The sequence below is a fragment of the Echiichthys vipera genome, assembly GCF_963691815.1.
Source record: "Echiichthys vipera genome assembly, chromosome: 11".
Lineage (NCBI taxonomy): Eukaryota > Metazoa > Chordata > Actinopteri > Perciformes > Trachinidae > Echiichthys > Echiichthys vipera.
The window spans coordinates 16,292,984-16,312,311 of record NC_139836.1 but is presented as its reverse complement, the minus strand read 5'-3'; the positions used below and the strand labels follow the sequence as shown (position 1 = coordinate 16,312,311).

The 19,328-nt window shown below is 45.9% G+C and overlaps 1 protein-coding gene across 1 annotated transcript in view; it reads left to right on the top strand.

Annotated features, from left to right (window-relative positions):
• LOC310953722 (vinculin-like) overlaps window positions 1–19,328 on the top strand; it is a 31,602-nt gene that overhangs the window by 1,099 nt on the left and 11,175 nt on the right. Inside the window, exons 2-10 of the mRNA XM_083922855.1 lie at window positions 11,457–11,527; window positions 12,483–12,633; window positions 13,335–13,443; window positions 14,201–14,323; window positions 16,082–16,242; window positions 18,020–18,110; window positions 18,207–18,354; window positions 18,443–18,596; window positions 18,682–18,857. Of these exons, the coding sequence (XP_083778981.1) occupies window positions 11,457–11,527; window positions 12,483–12,633; window positions 13,335–13,443; window positions 14,201–14,323; window positions 16,082–16,242; window positions 18,020–18,110; window positions 18,207–18,354; window positions 18,443–18,596; window positions 18,682–18,857 (1,184 nt within the window). The remainder of the gene's footprint in view (window positions 1–11,456; window positions 11,528–12,482; window positions 12,634–13,334; window positions 13,444–14,200; window positions 14,324–16,081; window positions 16,243–18,019; window positions 18,111–18,206; window positions 18,355–18,442; window positions 18,597–18,681; window positions 18,858–19,328) is intronic.

Sequence of the window (19,328 nt, the reverse complement as noted above, 5' to 3'; positions counted from 1 at the left end):
TCGATGCTAAAATGGTATATGTTTAGAAAGAGTCAGGCTTCGGTCAGACAATGATGTCTCCTCTGTATGCACTGACTGGAAAAATCAATACAGGCTACATCATTAATGCTGATCCAGGTCATTGCTATTGATGCAGGGGGCGACCCAGAGCTTCACTCACTTAGGAGAAATCAGCAGCAGAAAGATGCAAACACTCACTCGTTATATAACACCATTGAGTGTGAAAAGAAGCTTCATCCAAGCCTCCATCTTTTGAGCCTAAATGTATCTCACAATGTGGAGCAGGTTGTGTGTAAAAAATAAAGTATTGGCTAAATGCATATTGCGATATTACTTAGCGTGTGCAAGAATACCTTAGAACGAGTAAGACAAAAACATTTGGATTATGCAAATTCATAATGGGAAGGTCATTCGTTTTGCACAATTGGTGCACCTTCAGTTGTATAAATGAGTGGAATATATTTCATTGTTTTCTCAGTTAAAGTGTGAGCCTCATCAGAAGTGTGAAAAAAGATTAAATCAAACCATTTAACTTCAATTTATGACACGTTACGATATCAAAACATCACCCTGAATAACCTTTGAGTACAAACTCAAATGATTAGTTATGAGTTTTAAAAGGGAAAGGTCACCCACACAATCCTCCCTTTTTATTACTCACAGTTCAATCTATCTACTTAATTCGTTCTGGGGTGATTTGCCGTGGTTTGGAGGCATCACATGGGAACTATGTGATTGGATAGTTAAAATAAGTTTTATTGTGTTTGTTGTATGAATTTGTCCTTACTCCTCATAATTTACAGTGAATAAAGCATCGTTTATTGTTCCTATAATTGTCACGTAGTTCACACGAGGCTGCTGCTTCCCATTGCAAGGACACGTACAATCATTAAGATAAATATCTCATTAACAGATAAAGAAACGGGCGATTCACTTTGAGCTGAAACACAGCTTCCTGATGAAAAATCCCTATTTTATGTGATACCGTCCAGCTGCAACCGAGTCCTCGATATCTCATTGCTTCCATGCACACCTCCCCATCTTTCTCTCTCTTTCTCAGCCTGTCCTTATTGTTCCGTTCAGTTGATCCATCCGGACAGTGAGCAGAAGGAGGCTAATAGCAGCCTCAGGCATGGCGCTGAGATGGGAGGCTACAGGGAGAGATAAGAGCTGAGGACACAGTGACAGTGGAAGGTGCCAGACCGAGGGAATGCAGTTCGGATGGAGGAATAAAAATGTAAACGCAATAGGGGAAAATTAGGCTTCAATGAAAAAAAGTCAAATATGCCTTCGCCTCTCCTCAGATCCTGTCTTTTCCTGGCATTTACTGCCGTACTATCGGAGACACTCTGGATAACGACACAGATAAATGCCCACACACATGCTTGAAGAAGAAGTCAGGAGTAGTTGTCGTTGTCCACTGATAGAGGAGTGAGCGTAAAGAAGTGGGTGACAAGGAGGTGTTGAAAGCGAGCACAAAAGGTGCTTGAGAACTTGTGAATTCAAAACTGGTCGGTTGCTGGGTAGAGAGTAAACGTTATTAGATGTATGTGCTTTATTTTAGAGAGCTGATTCATTCCGACACTTGCGACAGTTTGAGCGAAGATATAACACAGTATACAGCAACATGCCACCATCACCGCAAGAGTCCCCGCTGCACACTGATACAATTACACTGTTAACCTCGTCCAGGGTGGGCTGGCTGTGGAGGGGGTACTTAAAATCTAGGTCACCGAGACACTGAGACAACACACATAAGACAGTGTCAGTCTCAGTCTATCAGATGTTGTGCGTGGGTTTATGCTGATCTGACTAAAGATCTGAAGGATGCTGTTGGTGCATTTGGGAGCAAGTGTGAGCTCGCTGAAGTTGTGCTGATGACAGAGAGCTGCCTCAGTGGTGTTTGGGAAGCTCCTGAAGAAGGAGTCAACATAGATCCTGAGTATGTCTGAGGGGGAGGGGGAGGAAGGAATAAATAGATTTACCGTTGAGTGAAGTAACCACACACTGGAGGGAGAGGGGGGGCAGAAGAGGGATGTGAGGGGTGAGATTGTCAAGTGAAACTGTTAATCAGTGTGATGCAGAATGAGGAAAGATGAGGAGTGATGGAGAGAGGCGGAGAAATAACCACTTTCAGTTGGACGTTGGCACCCTGCGAGGGAGGGAAAGTGTCTCTGGCGTCTTCAGACCAGACTCTGCCAAGCTTCATAGTCCACCCTCCCACCTACACACACACACACACACACACACACACACACACACACACACACACACACACACACACACACGTACACACACGTACACACACACACACACACACACACACACACACACACACACACACACACGTACACACACACACACACACACACAAACACACACACACACACACACACACACACACACACACACACACCAACTGTCTTCAGTCTGCCGCACCATGTAAATATGAGCCATCTCTTCTTCTTGTTCATTGGCAGACCCAGAATGAGTCTTAGTTTCCCCTCTGCTTCTCAGTCTGTCTTAAATCTACCCCTGGCTTATAATATATAGCAGAATTATATCAGTTCTTTTTCTAACTTCGTTCGGTGTTTCACTATGGGAATCGCCTTGGTGTGACCAACTATGGAAGCTCCAATGACACAACGTCTGTCTGTGACAGACAGGTCAAACTGTGCAGGGGTCACGCCCCCTCATATTACCACAGATGACCGGCCCTTCCTAAATCATTCTCGCTTTCTTCCCGTGAAGAAACTTGGTAAGCTCCCTCAGCTTATCTAGGCTAGCTTGGATATCTGCTCAACTGTTCATAGACGAACCGTAAAGGATAGCGTCGTCGAACGCAGTTCTTGGCGTAAGTCTGGATTTGCTGAGTAAGTACTTCGTAAGAAGTTTACTTGCCGTTACACAGGTTAGTTCGAGCAGTGACCGCGTTAAGGCGAACTGCTCCTTTAGCTGCCCTGTATTTGTTTACCGGAGCGGTTGGTGACAGTGTAACGATAGCATACCCGCCGGCTAACGCGCTACGGCGAGCCGACCGGTCTCGGTTAGCATTAACTTGTTAGCTGAGCCGAATACCGAAAGTTAAGCTAACGTGTTACGACGAGCTTACTCTTACGGTACGCAGGTAGCTCGGGCTAAAACCCCGTCTGCTAGCGCTACTGACCGACAGGCCACCGTGTTACGACGCGGCTTGTACGGCTGAATATTTATACAATATCCCCCTTTCCAGGCACTATGTCTTCGGCTACTACCCCCGCCAAAGGGTCGGAACCGAAGACTAAGGAGGCTGCATCCCGCCTGTGCCCTGCGTCATGCGGGGCGTCTATCTCGGGCAGGGACCCTCACCCGATGTGCATATGCTGCATGGGCGCTAAACACGCTCAGGCATCTTTGGCTGACCCCCAGTCATGCTCTCACTGTGCGTCAATGCCAGAGAAAGTATTGGAAAGGAGGCTGAGAGTGGCTGTGTCCAACAACCAGGACCCCTGTCTGTCAGGAGCCACAACCAGCTCCCATCTGCCGCGAGCCACAACGAGCTGGGCGGACATGATGGACGCTGAATCCCCGGTCATGCCTCCGCTTTTCGAGGAGCTCCTCGAAGTGGGACCGGGCTGTGAGGACGCAGAGGGCGACGCCAACTCTGACATCCTCGGCTTGGACGAAATGGAAGAGGAGGAGGACGACTCCACTTTTCCTGTTCAACAGTCCAGACCCCCCAGTGCGTCCGACGCTGTCCCCACAGTGGACGGCAACCTGTACGAGGTCTGCAGACGGGCCGCAACCAAATTAGGGATTCAGTGGCCCGCAGCCCAGGACGCTGGGGGGGCAGAGAGAGACTTGTATGACGGTAAGAGGCTCCCACCAGCCCAACCGCCATCAAAGCAACTCCTGCCAGCAGTGCCTGCCTGCATGAAAGAAATGAGCAGGTACTGGTCCAGTCCTTTTAAGAGTAAGCTCCCCACCAAAGGCTACTCTAAGCTAGAGATCCATGGAATGGGGGCTCTGGGGCTGGCCGAACCCCCAGTGGTGGAGCCTTCAGTGGCTTATCACCTCCACCCTAACCGTCGCTCTCTCTCAGCTTCATCCAGCATCTCTCTGCCCAGTAAGATGGAGCGCCTCACCGCCTCCACCTTTCAGAGGATGTACAGGTATGCAGCGCAGTCAGTGTGCTCTCTGAATGCTATGACCTTGCTGTCTGCGTACCAGGCGGAAATCCTGGAGGAAATGGGCCAACAGCTGGATGGTGGGGCACCTAACCCAGCCCTCTGGGATGAGATCTGTGTAGTGAATGACCTCATCCTGCGCTCCTCACGTGGCGCAGTACAAGGCTGTGGTCGTGTTATGGGACTGGCAGTCTCAGGTGAGAGAGCCATGTGGCTGAACCACTCAGGCTTGAGTGATGCACAGAAGGCAGAGGTTATGGACGCAGCATACGACCCCACCAAAGGTCTTTTTGGTCCAGCTCTGGAAAAGATGAGGGAAACTAGCACCCTCAGAAAGCAAGAAGGTGAAGCCTTTGACCTCTGCCTGCCCCGGAAACAAATCCCTAACGCCCCCTCTGTTCCAAGGGCGGGCTATGCTGCTGCGGCCGCAGCAGCAAGGGGGAGACAGGGTGGTGCCAGACCACAGAGACAGGCAGCTGGTAAGCAGTCTAACCAACAGCCTCGCTCAGAAAACCCTAGACCATGGGGCAAACACTCATTCGCTGCAGTAGCAGCGAAAAACCGCCCTTCCCACCCCGGGGACGGCAAGAAGAAGCGTCCAGCCTAACGCTTCCTGCTTCTCCCTCTCCCCCTCCTGCAAAAAGGAGGAGGGCAAGGGAGGTGCAACAAAGCCCTGCAGTTTGTTGTTCAGAGACCCTGGTAGGTTCCAGTTCGCCAGGTGCGGTCTCTCATTTTCTCTCCCCTCATGTTCAGGGGGAAGAGACTCAGGGGCAACGAGTAACACAGTGTCACCAAGCACAGCAGTGTTCCAAATTAAAACATGCACTTTCGCAGCCAGGCCCACAGCCAAGGGCGAAGTGCTGTCCCCAAAACAAAACAAAAACAAAAGACTGTCATGGCCTTTTGACCCCCGCAGGGGGAGCTCACGCTCCTCAGGAGGGAGAAATCTCCCTCCGGCTGCCGGGCGTGACGTCACTGCAGTGCGACTACAGGGGCCCACTCCCCGTCCACGCAGACCGCTGGCGCGCATGCGCAGTTCACCCATGGGTCCTGTCCACTATCTCACAAGGGTACAGGCTTCAGTTTGCCATGAAACCACCCAGATTCAACGGTGTGTTAGTTTCAGTGGCCAGGGGAGACTCGGCACGTGTCCTAGAGGACGAAATAACGTCCCTGTTGCACAAACAAGCCATCAGAGCGGTCCCGGGCGCGGAGGCTCAGCAAGGGTTTTACTCCCGTTACTTCCTCATTCCGAAGAAGGGGAGCTCATCCCTCCGTCCCATTCTAGATCTCCGTGTGTTAAACAGACACCTACGGAAATACACATTCAGGATGTTGACACACAGGGTGCTTTGTCGATCTATTCGTCCGGGAGACTGGTTTGTAACGATCGATCTCTCGGACGCGTATTTTCACATAGCCATTTATCCCGCACACAGGAAGTTTCTCAGGTTTGCTTATCAGGGCAAAACTTACGAATACCAAGCAATCCCGTTCGGGCTGTCATTAGCCCCGAGGGTTTTCAGCAAGTGTGTGGAGGCGGCTCTGTCTCCGTTACGGAACAGCGGCATCAGAATATTTTCGTACATAGACGACTATCTGATATGCTCTCACTCCCGAGAGCAGGCAGTCAAAGATTCCGCTACGGTGATAAATCATCTCGTGGATCTGGGGTTCAATATAAACTGGGCAAAGAGCCGAGTGGAACCCATGCAATGTACGGAGTATTTGGGTCTCACTATAAACTCCCTCTCTTACAGAGTCACGCTGTCAGAAGGGAGGTTAGCGTCTATCGCGCAGTGTCTCTCCCTCTTTCAGCGGGGCAAAGTAGTGTCGTTCAGGACGTGCCTGCGCCTGCTCGGTCTCATGGCGTCAACAATATCTGTTGTACATTTGGGGCTTCTGATGATGAGGGATTTTCAGCGCTGGGTCGCAGCGCTGCGCCTGTGCGCACGCCGTCACCTCAGCCGCAGGGTGAAAGTGACGCTGGCGTGTGTGGCGGCTCTCCGCCCGTGGGGGGACTCGACGGCGCTAGCGTCGGGTGTCCCGCTGGGTGCGGTGTCGTCGAGAGTAACCATGACGACAGATGCGTCCCTGTCAGGATGGGGTGCGACAATGCTGGGCAGGGCAGTGAATGGCACATGGAGCCCAAGGCTGGCTCAAGCTCACATAAATCTCCTGGAGCTTTGGGCGGTGTTTTTTGCACTGAAGCATTTTCACCAATTTGCCCAAGGCCGCCATGTCTTGGTGAAAACCGACAACTCCACGGTTGTGGCATTAGCGCGGGAGATCATACTGTGGAGCAGCACCAGGTTCATGTCCCTTCGAGCAACCCATGTCCCGGGCGTGTTGAACAGGGGTGCAGATCTTCTGTCCCGAGGGAACCCCCTGTACGGAGAATGGACTCTCCACCCACAGGTGGTAGAGCAGCTCTGGCAGAAATTCGGCCAGGCAGCCGTAGATCTCTTCGCCTCGCAGGAAAACGCTCAGTGTCCACTGTTTTTCTCCCTGTCAGACGTAAATGCACCTCTGGGTGTGGACGCTCTGGCCCACCCGTGGCCGAGAGGGCTGCTCTATGCATTCCCCCCCCTCAGCCTGATCTCCCCCACTCTAGCCAGGGTGAGGGAGCAGGGCTTGTCGCTAATCCTGATAGCACCACGATGGTCGTCCAGGCATTGGGTAGCGGAAATAATTCAGCTACTAGCGGGCGAGCCATGGCCTCTCCCCATACGCAGGGACCTTCTGTCCCAGGCACGCGGAGAGATCTACCACCCTCACCCAGATCGCATAGCTCTTTGGGCTTGGCCCGTGAGAGGTGGAACTTGAACATTGCAGGCCTGCCTGCAGAGGTTATTGACACCATTCAGAGTGCAAGGGCCCCGTCCACTCGCTCTCTTTACAGTGGTAAGTGGCGGGTTTTTGAGGAATGGTGCGTCTCTAAACACACCATTCCTTTTCAGTGCTCGGTGGTTGACCTGTTGTGTTTCCTGCAGGAATTAGTAGATAAGGGGAAGGCCTTCTCTACAATTAAAGTATACCTAGCGGCCATCTCAGCTTGTCATGTGGGCTTCGGAGATAAGCCGGTGGGGCAGCATCCTTTAGTTGGTCGCTTCATGAAGGGTGCGCGCCGCAAGCTTCCGGTTTCCAGGCCCCTGGTTCCTTTGTGGGACCTGTCAGTTGTGTTGGATGCCCTCTCTCATCACCCATTTGAGCCCATAGAGGCGGTGGAGATGAAGTTTGTTTCTCTCAAAACAGTGTTGCTCTTAGCTTTGACCACAGCAAAGCGTGTGAGCGATTTGCAGGCTTTTTCCATCCGCCCGTCCTGCCTGCAGTTTGCACCAGGACTCACCAGGGCCTGCATGCGGCCCAATCCAGCATTTGTGCCTAAGGTGGTGGAGTCTGCCTACACATGTCCCACAGTAGAGCTTTCGGCTTTTCATCCTCCTCCCTTTTCCTCAGGTGAGGAGGAGAGGCTTAACACATTATGCCCGGTCCGGGCTCTACATGTGTATGTGAACAGGTCAGCTGGGTTCAGGAGAACGGATCAGCTGTTTGTGTCTTGGGCTACTTCCCATAGAGGAAGGCCATTGTCCCGCCAGAGGCTGTCACACTGGATTGTGGAGGCCATATCTCTGGCTTATGGTTGTAAAGGTCTGCAGCCACCCCAGGGGTTGAGGGCTCACTCTACAAGAGGTGTGGCCACTTCCTGGGCCTTATTCAGAGGAGTGTCTGTAGGGGACATTTGTGCTGCGGCGAGCTGGGCTACGCCTCACACTTTTGTGAAGTTTTACAGGCTGGATGTCACTGGACCTTCTTTGGCACAGGCGGTGCTAAGGGCTAACACGCCAGGGTCCCTGTGATAGTAACTTTCCAGTTCTGCTTTATTATGGCTTCGGGAGATTGGATGCAATACGGGAGGCGTCTATATCTCCCATAGTGAAACACCGAACGAAGTTAGAAAAAGAACTTTGGGTTACTTAACGTAACCTCGGTTCTTTGATAACAGAGTGAGGTGTTTCACCATCATTTCCCTCCTTGCATAGACACGGAAAGAAACCAGTGTTGAATGATTTAGGAAGGGCCGGTCATCTGTGGTAATATGAGGGGGCGTGACCCCTGCACAGTTTGACCTGTCTGTCACAGACAGACGTTGTGTCATTGGAGCTTCCATAGTTGGTCACACCAAGGCGATTCCCATAGTGAAACACCTCACTCTGTTATCAAAGAACCGAGGTTACGTTAAGTAACCCAAAGTTTTTTTATTGTGTTATCAGATGCTGAAATGGTTTGTTGATTGACTGAATGTTGATTGAGTCGGGGCTAATCGGGCTAATCAATTATATAATTTAAAATTAAATAAGTAATGCAGGTATGTCTTTGAAGCTGCGCTAACTTACATTTGTGTAAGAATTATGGATGAAGTGACTGTGTTTTTGTTCACACTCGCACGCTCTCATCAGCTTTATTTCCAGCAGTACCTGATCAAGATAAAATAAGTGACTCGCTGGTCAACAGAATTGAAGCATTAAGCAGCTGAAGAATCAGGTATTACCCTCAGAAGTTGGTGGAGACCAAAATAGAGCTAAAAATAAGAGTGTGTATGGGAGTTTGGTTTACTGGATTTACAGCGCAGGTATAAACTCAGTCTACATCCGCTACCTGTTTTGTATCCAGTGCTTGGCACCTCCCAACACAACTGTGATTGGTTTAAAGAAATACAAACGGCCCAGAGTTAACCTGTTAACTGGTGCAGCCAGACCATCCTGCAGAGCTGGAGCATGGTCTGACAATGCGAGACAAATATGGGAGTAACATTCTTCACATGGTCCTGCATTGACACCACCACGATTCCACACGAATGCTTTTTCGTGTCTTCTGGATGTGTTAATTGACTGTTTGCTAACACATTAGCTAGAACAACTAATCATAATAAATCAAACATGTGTGATTTTCATCACTCAAGTATGCAAGTATGCCTCACATATGTGCAGGTGACAGCAAATGAGGAAAGACAGAGGAACACTCGTCAGCTTTGGTCGACAGCTGTCTGTTTCCTGCTGAATCAATCACACCTTTCCACCACCGCACAGCCACTCACACATCAAGCTGTCAGCATGCCCGGCAAACCACTTAATTTCTCATTAATTATGTATTGAATAATCGATACCAAGCTTTGCTGCTTACAGGAAACTCACACAGCTTTTTGATCCGTCACCTGATGTGACTCGCAGAGTTTCATCAGGGTGCACTTTACTTGTAGAGCCGCATTCCTCACAGTTCAATGTTGGGAAATTCCCAGCACTTTTTAAAACAAGGAAATTCACTTTTTTTTTTTTTTTTGCCATTTTTAAAAAAAAATTCATACAGCACTGACACAAATTATCATACAGGTTAAGGTCTAATTTAACGGGGAAGATGACGTCACCTTCTTATTTATGTAACATGTGTTCTGTCTCAAATTCTCAAGTACCTAAAAACTTGAGCTCTACTGGTAAGAGTAAGAGTCAATACAGCATGTGTTGTGTACCATAGTTACACAAACACTAATGAGACTGGATTTCTTGTTTTTGTGGTCTATAAAATACAACTACTGATAATGTAATTAATTACTGATGTATTACTAGCACGAAATAAAGCATAACCTGTTTTTTTGCCATATTTTAGTGTACTGTATGACCAGAATAGTCCACAGCTGCATAAATCTTGATTGAGCGCTCTGTGTGATGGTTACCCCCTGAGTCTCTGGAGCCAGAAAGTCTATTAACAGTCTTTCAATGCAGCAGCAGCAAGAGACTGATGTCATCAGCTCACTGTAATTGCATCTCAAGTGTGTGTGTGTGTTTGTGTGTGTTGTAGGATGTGTCATGTGTGTGAGTGTGTGTGTGTTTCAGAAACATTTGGTCTTTCAACTAACTGCATCACCATATAAACACCTGCAGAAGAAGTGAGCAGAGTGTGTGTGTTTGTGTGTGTGTGTGTGTGTGTGTGTGTGTGTGTGTGTGTGTGTGTGTGTGTGTGTGTGTGTGACTCTCTTCAGGTGAGTTGCATGTATGCAAGTTCTATGACATGACAGGAAACCATTTTTATTCTTATTGAAATCAACCAAATAGAGTAAATGATGAGTTGATAATGTTTCTTTGCAATGAACAGAATGGGACATTGAAATGTTTGAAGGCAAATTAGAAACTCATGTTTTACACTGTGTAATTTGTGGAGTGAGAATATTAATTGTGTGCAACCGAATCTACAGAAAATCAAGGTCCTTACTGTATCAAAATCAATGTGAGGGCGTGGAAACTTCAACGTATTTGAGTTTGAACCACAGTGAGAAAGAAAACGTTGTGGGGTGCAGACGGACGAAACCGTAATGGAAAAATCTACACATACAGTTACGTAGCCCGACCGGTAGCGGTTGCTGCGCTTCGGTGGCCGCCATGTTGAATGTAAATTGTAAACACAAGGGCCTATGAATGTTCTTATTTGTCCAGGTCATCGTTATCCCCAAAGCAATTTCAGTCAAAAGCAACTGGACTTGGTTATTTGTCTAGAAAACACAAAGCTGCTTGCGACGCTTCTCTGTCGTCATCGGGTATAACCAGCCAATGGCTCCAGGTGAAAAAAAGCCAGCTAGGTTATTGGATCGAAAAAAAAGGGATAGCAAACAGAAGGAACAGACATGTTCTTTTCCAGACCCTTGTGCAAAGCTAATTCAAATCGACGGCAGAAGTGGGCAGGGGGGTGGGGATACCCAGTCTAACAGTTACGACTGTCAAGTTTGATTTGTTCAGTAAAACGAGAGCATATACATTCACCAGATTCCCCCCTGGATATCATTTGTGCTTGATGTGCAAAACGATTACTCTCCTCGCAAACATTTTCTACATCGTTGAATTACTGATGACTGCTGATCTCCCGTAGAGCAGCGAAAATGACTTTTCCCCCGACCTGCCCTCATGTAGAAAAACAGATGTCCGATTCAACTGGAGCCTGATCTGCCTCCCCTGGAAGCTTGAAAGATATGACATGCACACATTGTTGAAATAGGTGTGAATTGATACACACCCGTTCACCCTTCAGACTATTAATAGTGCTCGCTTGAATAGTATTTCCTGTCTTGCTGCAGCTAAAGATAATAAAATAAATGTGTGTGTGTGTGTGTGTGTGTGTGTGTGTGTGTGTGTGTGTGTGTGTGTGTGTGTGTGTGTGTGTGTGTGTGTGTGTGTGTGTGTGTGTGTGTGTGTGTGTGTGTGTGTGTGTGTGTGTGTGTGTGTGTGTGTGTGTGTGCTGCAGGTGGGGAAGGAGACTGTTCAAACCACAGAGGACCAGGTGATGAAGAGAGACATGCCTCCAGCGTTCATTAAGTAAGTCTGTCTCTGAAGCACTGTGAAAGAAAAAGCCTCCCTCGGTCCTTCTCTCCCTCACAGAAATACCCAGTGACAAAATCATGGAAAATGATTCACTTGATCTCAGTAGACAGAGAACTTATTAAAAAAAGAGGATTCCAGACGATTTAATGCCAGGAAACGTGGCTGAGTTCCCAGCTGCAACAAAGAGCCACTTCTCAGGCCAAGCCTAGGCGACTGTCCGACTCCTCGCACCCAGAACGCTAAGAGGCCGTTTGTTGTTTTCCAGCTTGCATCTTAAGAGCTGACATGAACTCTGGCTGCTGGCGGAGAGCTGCTACTCAGCAGTCCTAGGACATTTAGGCATGCGTTTGCTTGCCTGTATGTGTTGTATTTGTGTGTATGTTTATGCTTTCACTGTGCATTTGACATAATCCATTCCTAGTGTATTCTCTCACTGATTTCATTTTTCTGCAGTTGTTTTAAAGAAAAGGGCCCAGCAGATCCACACACACACACACACACACACGCGCTTATCTCTCAGATCCGCTCGCACATACACAGGGGCACTACACCATAAATCTCACTCACGGGGCTTAGAAAGGGGCGTGTGGGAATGTGAACCAGCCTAAATATAGATAAACCGGCAGCCATCGATACCCTGACCAATGGGGGTCAGAAAGAGGAGGGACTTATTATTCAAGTGCTCTTCATCGTATCCATCTTCAGGTTAAGCCAATCATCGATCTCTAAGGAATAGACTATTCAAGTAGTGGGTCATTCTAGCATTGTTTATGAGAAATTGGCAGATTTGACGGAATTAGACTTAATGTGATTGCACACACACAAAAACCCCTATGTTGTAACCATCTTCTTGTCACCCGAGCAGCTTCTTTCAAGCAATGGCAGATGGTTTTCTTGTTTTTTCTGATCTATTTGATTTAATAACAAATTCCCTACTATGTATTTTCAGGGTGGAGAACTCAAGCTCGAAGCTCGTCCAGGCGGCTCAGATGCTAAAGGCAGATCCATACTCTGTTCCTGCGCGAGATTACCTGATCGATGGATCCAGAGGGATATTGTCTGGAACGTCTGACCTGCTCCTTACCTTTGATGAGGCTGAGGTGTGTGTGTGTGTGTGTGTGTGTGTGTGTGTGTGTGTGTGTGTGTGTGTGTGTGTGTGTGTGTGTGTGTGTGTGTGTGTGTGTGTGTGTGTGTGTGTGTGTGTGTGTGTGTGTGTGTGTGTGTGTGTGTATGTTTGCCTCCTTATATCTACGTGTGTGACCTGAGAACCACTCTTACTTTTAGAGCTGTGGTATCTTTCAGGGAAATAAAGCTTTATATAGCTGCATAGAGAGGAAGGAGGAACTCAGCTCAGAGCTTCTGTAATGGAGTCTCAAATGCAGCCAGATCTAATCACTGAGATCAAATGACTTCCCTCTGTCATAACTCAGGATGTGTGTTTGTGTGCGTGGAGGGCTCTGTGTGTTTGTATGTGAGGATAAGGTATGCACCAGCCTGTGTGTGTGTGTGTGCGTGTGTGTGTGTGTGTGTGTGTGTGTGTGTTGTAAGTGGAATTACATCGGTCATGTGATAACGCTCACCATGTCTCATCGCTAGCCTCATTTTTTAAAGCGCAACCTCTGGTAATCACAAGACGTACATCACAAGACTGTAAACACAAACACAAACCACACAAAGAACAGAATAACTTCAATGCAGTCTAAAAAAAGCTCATGCACACTGAAATTTGTCTCTAATACTCCTTATCGGCCATTGCTTTATGTCTGAATACATTAACCACTATGTCTGTGTTGTGTCTTAGGTGCGTAAGATAATCCGCGTGTGTAAAGGTATCCTAGAGTATCTGACTGTAGCTGAGGTGGTGGAGACCATGGAGGACCTCATCACCTACACCAAGAACCTGGGACCAGGTCAGCAGGAGCTTTCTATTTTTTTTTAAAGCTGCTTCTCAGTTTGGACGACTCCATATGATACATCAATTAATCCAGTGAATAATCAGCAGATGAACTAATAATGAAGGTCATGGTTAGTTGCAGTACCTGTTCTAGTTACACTGGGACTGTGGGCAACTTGGGTTAAGCATATTTATATATGTATGCATCGATAACAAATGCATCAATGAATTGGACTCCTATGAGCAATTGAGTCTTCATCAAAATCAATATACATTCAATAGACTGTAAAAAGGTTTTCACAAATTCATCACGCTATTTGGCATTTGTGGCGCTGTTTTACAAGGGCCACCACTAAAACATTAACAGTCCAACCAGCCTTTGTTTGAGACTATCCGAAACTGCTGACTGGTCCTCCAACAATAAGATGCTGTGATTAAGGATCAGGCGAACAGGACCATGAACAGGTTATTTATCATCAGAGGTAAAACAGAGCTGGAGGAAATCTGACACAAAGGTTTTCTAACACTCGGCGTCATTGATCATAGACGTTCGTTCGTGAAGTAATGTTCTGTTTGGATGTGTCGGAGCTACTCAGTTGATGAATACGTCCTCGGCCCTCTGATTGTTGGAGCGTAGTTCAAACTCTGATGTTAATGCTAACAAACCCAAGGTCACGACCATTTGCTGCATTGTACCCACTGGTTGGATTGATTTTGGTCACCTCTAACTTTAACAGGACAATAAATTCTCCCCATTGTTTTCTTCTCCTCAGGGATGACCAAAATGTCAAAGATGATTGAAGAAAGGCAGCAGGAGCTGACGCACCAAGAACACAGACAGATGTTGCTCAACTCCATGAACACTGTGAAAGAGCTGCTGCCTGTTCTTATATCAGGTATGTGTGACTGTGTCTGTGTGTGTGGGTACTACTGAGCATCCAACAGTTGTTATAGCAACGTTGATAATGACAGTCATTAGTCCCCGGAATCGCCCACTAGCTGTTCTGCTAGCGTCTCTCATGCTGTACAAACTTACTGAACCAGCAAGAACAGAAATACTGTTACAGCTGTGAATTAATTTGACTAAAACAGTCTGGACCCACAGTTTGGTCTGGAAGGTTTACGAGTAAGTTTACGAACCACTTTACAACTTAGAGGGGCTATTGTATTTTGTTGTTAAAAATGAATCACTTAACAAGTTTTGAAAGGGGTTACTGGTGATGAACCTGCATATAATTATCACCTGACTCAGCAGTTCCCCTCAGCTCTATGGAGCGTTTTACTTATAACATCTTTAGGCAAAGCAAGTTTATTTGTACAGCACAATTCATCAACATGTAATTCACAGTGATTTACATAAAACATTAAAAGCATTGGGAAAAACAAACACATACTACATTTAAAAGATTTAAAACACAAAGAAGCTCATTTGAAACATATAAAAGATTGTTACACTTACAGAAGTTACAGTGCAGTTTACTGAAAAGCAGTAGCAAACAGACAAGTCTTCAGCGTTGCAGTTTTCTGGAAGTTTGTTCCAGATTTGTGGAGCATAAAAACTGAACGCTGCCTCTCCATGTTTAGTCCTGACTCTGGGGACACAGAACAGATCTGTTCCAGACGATCTGAGAGGTCTGGATGGTTCGTAGCTGAGCAGAAGATCTGAAATGTATTTTGGTCCTAAACCTTTCAGTGCTTTGTAAACCAACAGAAGTATTTTGAAATCAATTCTTCTACAGACAGGAAGCCAGTGTAAAGATCTGAGGACTTGAGCAGCAGCGTTCAGGATTAACTGCAGCTGTCTGATGGACTTTTTAGCAAGACCTGTAAAGACACTGTTACAGTAGTCGAGCCTGTTTTAATGTCGATGTTGAGTCCATGACTACACCTAAGTTTCTGGCTTTAAACTCATTGTTTTTGTTTTTCAGCCAACAATTTCACTGTTTTATCGACAATGTAGTGAAATTCATCCTCTGGATTTAACCAATCCCAAGCATTTGGAGCAGCAGGCAGTTGATATGGGAAAATATGAAGCTTTCATATTACGATTAACCTCGCCAAAGTAATTGCGATTTGCGATATAATCCTGATCATCATCAAAACTACATACAATGGCGCACAAAACACCCTGTAATCAATTAACCGCACATTCAATTTAATACAATTTTACTTATGGTATCAAATCAGAACAGAAGTTATCTCAGAACACTTTTCTTGTTTGTTTTTTTTGTAGAACAAACAATCAAGTATCAATAAGGTAATCATAAATCACTCCCCCCTGATTAAAATAAGACTTTCTGCGATCACAGGGAGCTTATTAAATGATCAAACTTACGTTAATTGTACATGCAACAAATACTTTGACTTTCTACTTTGAGAAGATGGACTTTTTGGAAAAAAAAAAAACTTCTACTTGATTCCTAATCATGAAAATTCAATACAATTAACTTATTGTGAGGGGGGGCTTATCGCAATGGACTATAAAAAATATTATTGTCGCATCCCTAGTGGGCAACCACATAGCGCCCGGGGGGCAACTTGAGGTTCAGTGTCTTGCCCAGGGATTGAAATGCCACTCTTGTGATTGAAGGACGACCTGCTCTACCTAGCTCCATTATGACTGTAATCATGAGTACTCACGTCTCTGTCCTCAGCTATAAAGATCTTTGTCGCAACCAAGAGCGGTCGAGGCGCCGGTGTTGAGGAGGCAGAGAGGAACAGATGTTTTACATTTGAAAAGATGAGCGCGGAAATCAATGAGATCATAAGAGTCTTGCAGCTCACCACGTGGGATGAAGACGCCTGGGCCAATAAGGTATCACCTTTGCTGCACATTTGAACTCAGAGTTTCTTCATTTTATACCCAAAACCCCTCGCCACAAGAAAACGACTTTAAAAAAATCCACATACCTGAATCAGATTTTCAATTTTGCTTTGGAGTGCCTGTTTTGCCACACACTCTATCCACACTTCCCTTTGTGCTGCAGAGAGCAACTCCAAGAAAAAAAAGACACTCATTACTTTCTGTCTCCACTTTTTCTTTTTGCTCGGTAGTATAACTCCTGGTTTTTCTTTTTCTTTTCTTTCTTTACCTTCCTTCTCCATTCATTTCCTCCCTGTAGAAGGTAAGCCTGTTTCTCTCCCCCTCTGCAGTTTCCAGCATGCAAGTGTGTCCGTGTGAGAGAGTGAAGGAAATACGTCCTCATGCTTACATATGTATCTGTCATGTTGGTATTTAATAGTAAGTGTGTCATGTGTTTTAGTCCACTGACTGTTAGCTGACGTGATTTATATTGTCACTATATTGTTTTTTGTGCATCTGTTTGTCTCTAGGCATCCATTTGAGTCAAATGACTTGAAACAGATGACAGTTATAAGCTTAATAATTCATTAATTTGTACATATATATATATTTTTTTAACCCTAACAGCTATTTTCCTTCTCGTGTTCCTAATGTTTACTGTGTGATCGAGCTGTCAGCAGCACAATAAGATATTGTTTTGATCAGGATATACTCTCGTGGAAATATTTCGTTGGGCACATCAGAGGTCATTTACTGGTAAAGGTTATAATCTGTTTCACTAGTCTAACCTGTACCCCTGCATGTTTTTCTGCACAAAGCTGCCTCAGACAATAATCTGTCTGTTTGTGTTTTTGTGTGTGTTTGCTGTGGACATACCGCATACTCTGTGTATGAGCTGTGATAAGCACTTACTGCCAGTGTGTGTGGGGGAACCACCGGCACACGATGACTGTCCTCCACTCATGAATTATAGAAATAAGCTGGTTGGTGTCGAGACACATCCATAATAGATTAGTTGTATTGAGCACTTCCACTTAAGCGGTTTATTCTCCATTGAACTGGAAACAGGCTTTTTCTTTTTTACCACCTGTCATAACGTAAAACGTTTGTGACCCTTCAGATGTGAAGTTATCCTCATTTCCCTTTTTTGTCTGTAGTTTTTAACAACATATCAGTTCATTAGTTGGGATATACATAATTTCTGAAAAAAAACTTGTGTCGTTATTAATGTCCTTATTCATGGTAAATAAATGATTTAGTGCTGCTTTTTCAATAATTAATATAAATAAAATAATAATAATAAATGTTTGGGTCACCGGGTTGCCCACAATTAAGTAAATATATTTGGCTGTTTCTGCAGTCAATTTTGTGCACTGAAGACTGCATAAAATCCAGATAATGAAAAAGTAATAAACATATCAGGAAAGGTCATGAAGGCACAGCCTTATACAACAGGCCTTCCCTCAACGTAAGGAGAAAACAAACAATAACAAACAATGACAAAAAGAAGCTTGAAATGAGCAGAAAAACTAACCAATCAGTATCAATAATCCAGTAAAAACAAATAAATACATGAAAAACAGTATGGGGAAAAAAGAAGAAGAATCAAGAATATTCTTGTCTGAGTAACGTTACAGTGCCCATCTGTTTAAAATATTCTTCTAAAGTCATTACGAAAGTCTTTATTTACATTTTGCGATACAACATAAAGTGGTGTTACGTTATTATTTAATAGCCACTGTTGTATTGACAGAGCTTTACACAATCCTGCGTTTCCCTTTTCCCTCAGGATATGGAGGCTTTGAAGAGATCTCTGGCTTTGATTGAGTCAAAGATGGCACAAGCTAAAAGCTGGCTTAAAGACCCCCACGGACAACCAGGTAACTGGATTTTTCACGTTTTCTGCTAATACCTTTAATCAGCTTTTTAGACACTGTTCCACAATATGACTCATGTGGTGTGTCGCCGTTCCTCAGGAGACCCCGGTGAGGTCGCACTGCGTGTGATACTGGATGAAGCCGCTAAGGTGGGAGAGCTGTGTGCTGGGAAAGAGAGGAAAGATATACTGGCGACCACCAAAGCTCTGGGACAAATGACTGACCAGGTTGCAGATCTACGAGCCAGGTAGTGTGTTTGTATGAGAGAGTGTGAGTTAAACTGTATGGTATTTTGTCACCTTGTGTCACTTGTGTGTGTCTTTCTTCAATGACAGAGGCCAGGGCCAGACCCCTGGCTGTGTGCAGCGTTCAGGCCAGTGCTCGCAGGGCTTGGACTTGTTATTTGGCAAAGTGGACAGTGCTGCTCGCAGATTGGAGGCTCTAATCAATGCCAAGCAGGCCATTGCCAGGAGGCTGGACGCTGCACAGGTCAGATAAAACAACAGCAACACAGCAATGCACTGTTAACCCTCTCCCCCAGATGAGAACTAAGCCGTACACATGCATCTCTTAGGCCTGGCTGGCTGATCCTAACGGCGGTTCTGAGGGTGAGGAGAACATCAGAGCACTACTAGCAGAGGCCAAACGCATCGCCGATCTATGCGAAGACCCCAAAGAGAGGGACGACATCCTGCGCTCCATCAGTGAGATCGCAGGCCTTACCGCCAGACTTGTGGAGCTACGCAAACAGTACGCTTTTTCCTTCTTGTGCCACACTACCAGTGATTCTTTGTGACTTCTTGTAATTTGCAGACCATCTTTTTCTAGGCTCAAACTGCAACCTCACGTCAGCAATAGGTGGCATGTTTTACCTGCCTGGAAAATATGTTGTTGCCTGTCAACCCTGGGCATCAGTCCTACAATAAGGTTTATGTTTGATTATAGCGTGGAACAGGTGGGGCTTTGGTATTTATGTGGAGGGTCTGAGGACTTAAAGGAAAATACCACTCAGTTTGAGTCTCATGCCACTGAATTTCATATTTGAAATCAAGTTCAGATGCAGTCTCAGAGCCAGTTCGCTGGGTTCAGAACAGTTACTTTACTGCAGTGAATCACGGCAGGATGAGTCACCATTACGAATATTTTCTGCACTTCACTTCCACCGCATGTATTGACCATAAAAGGAAACCAGAGATAAACATGACAAAATCAAATAAATGA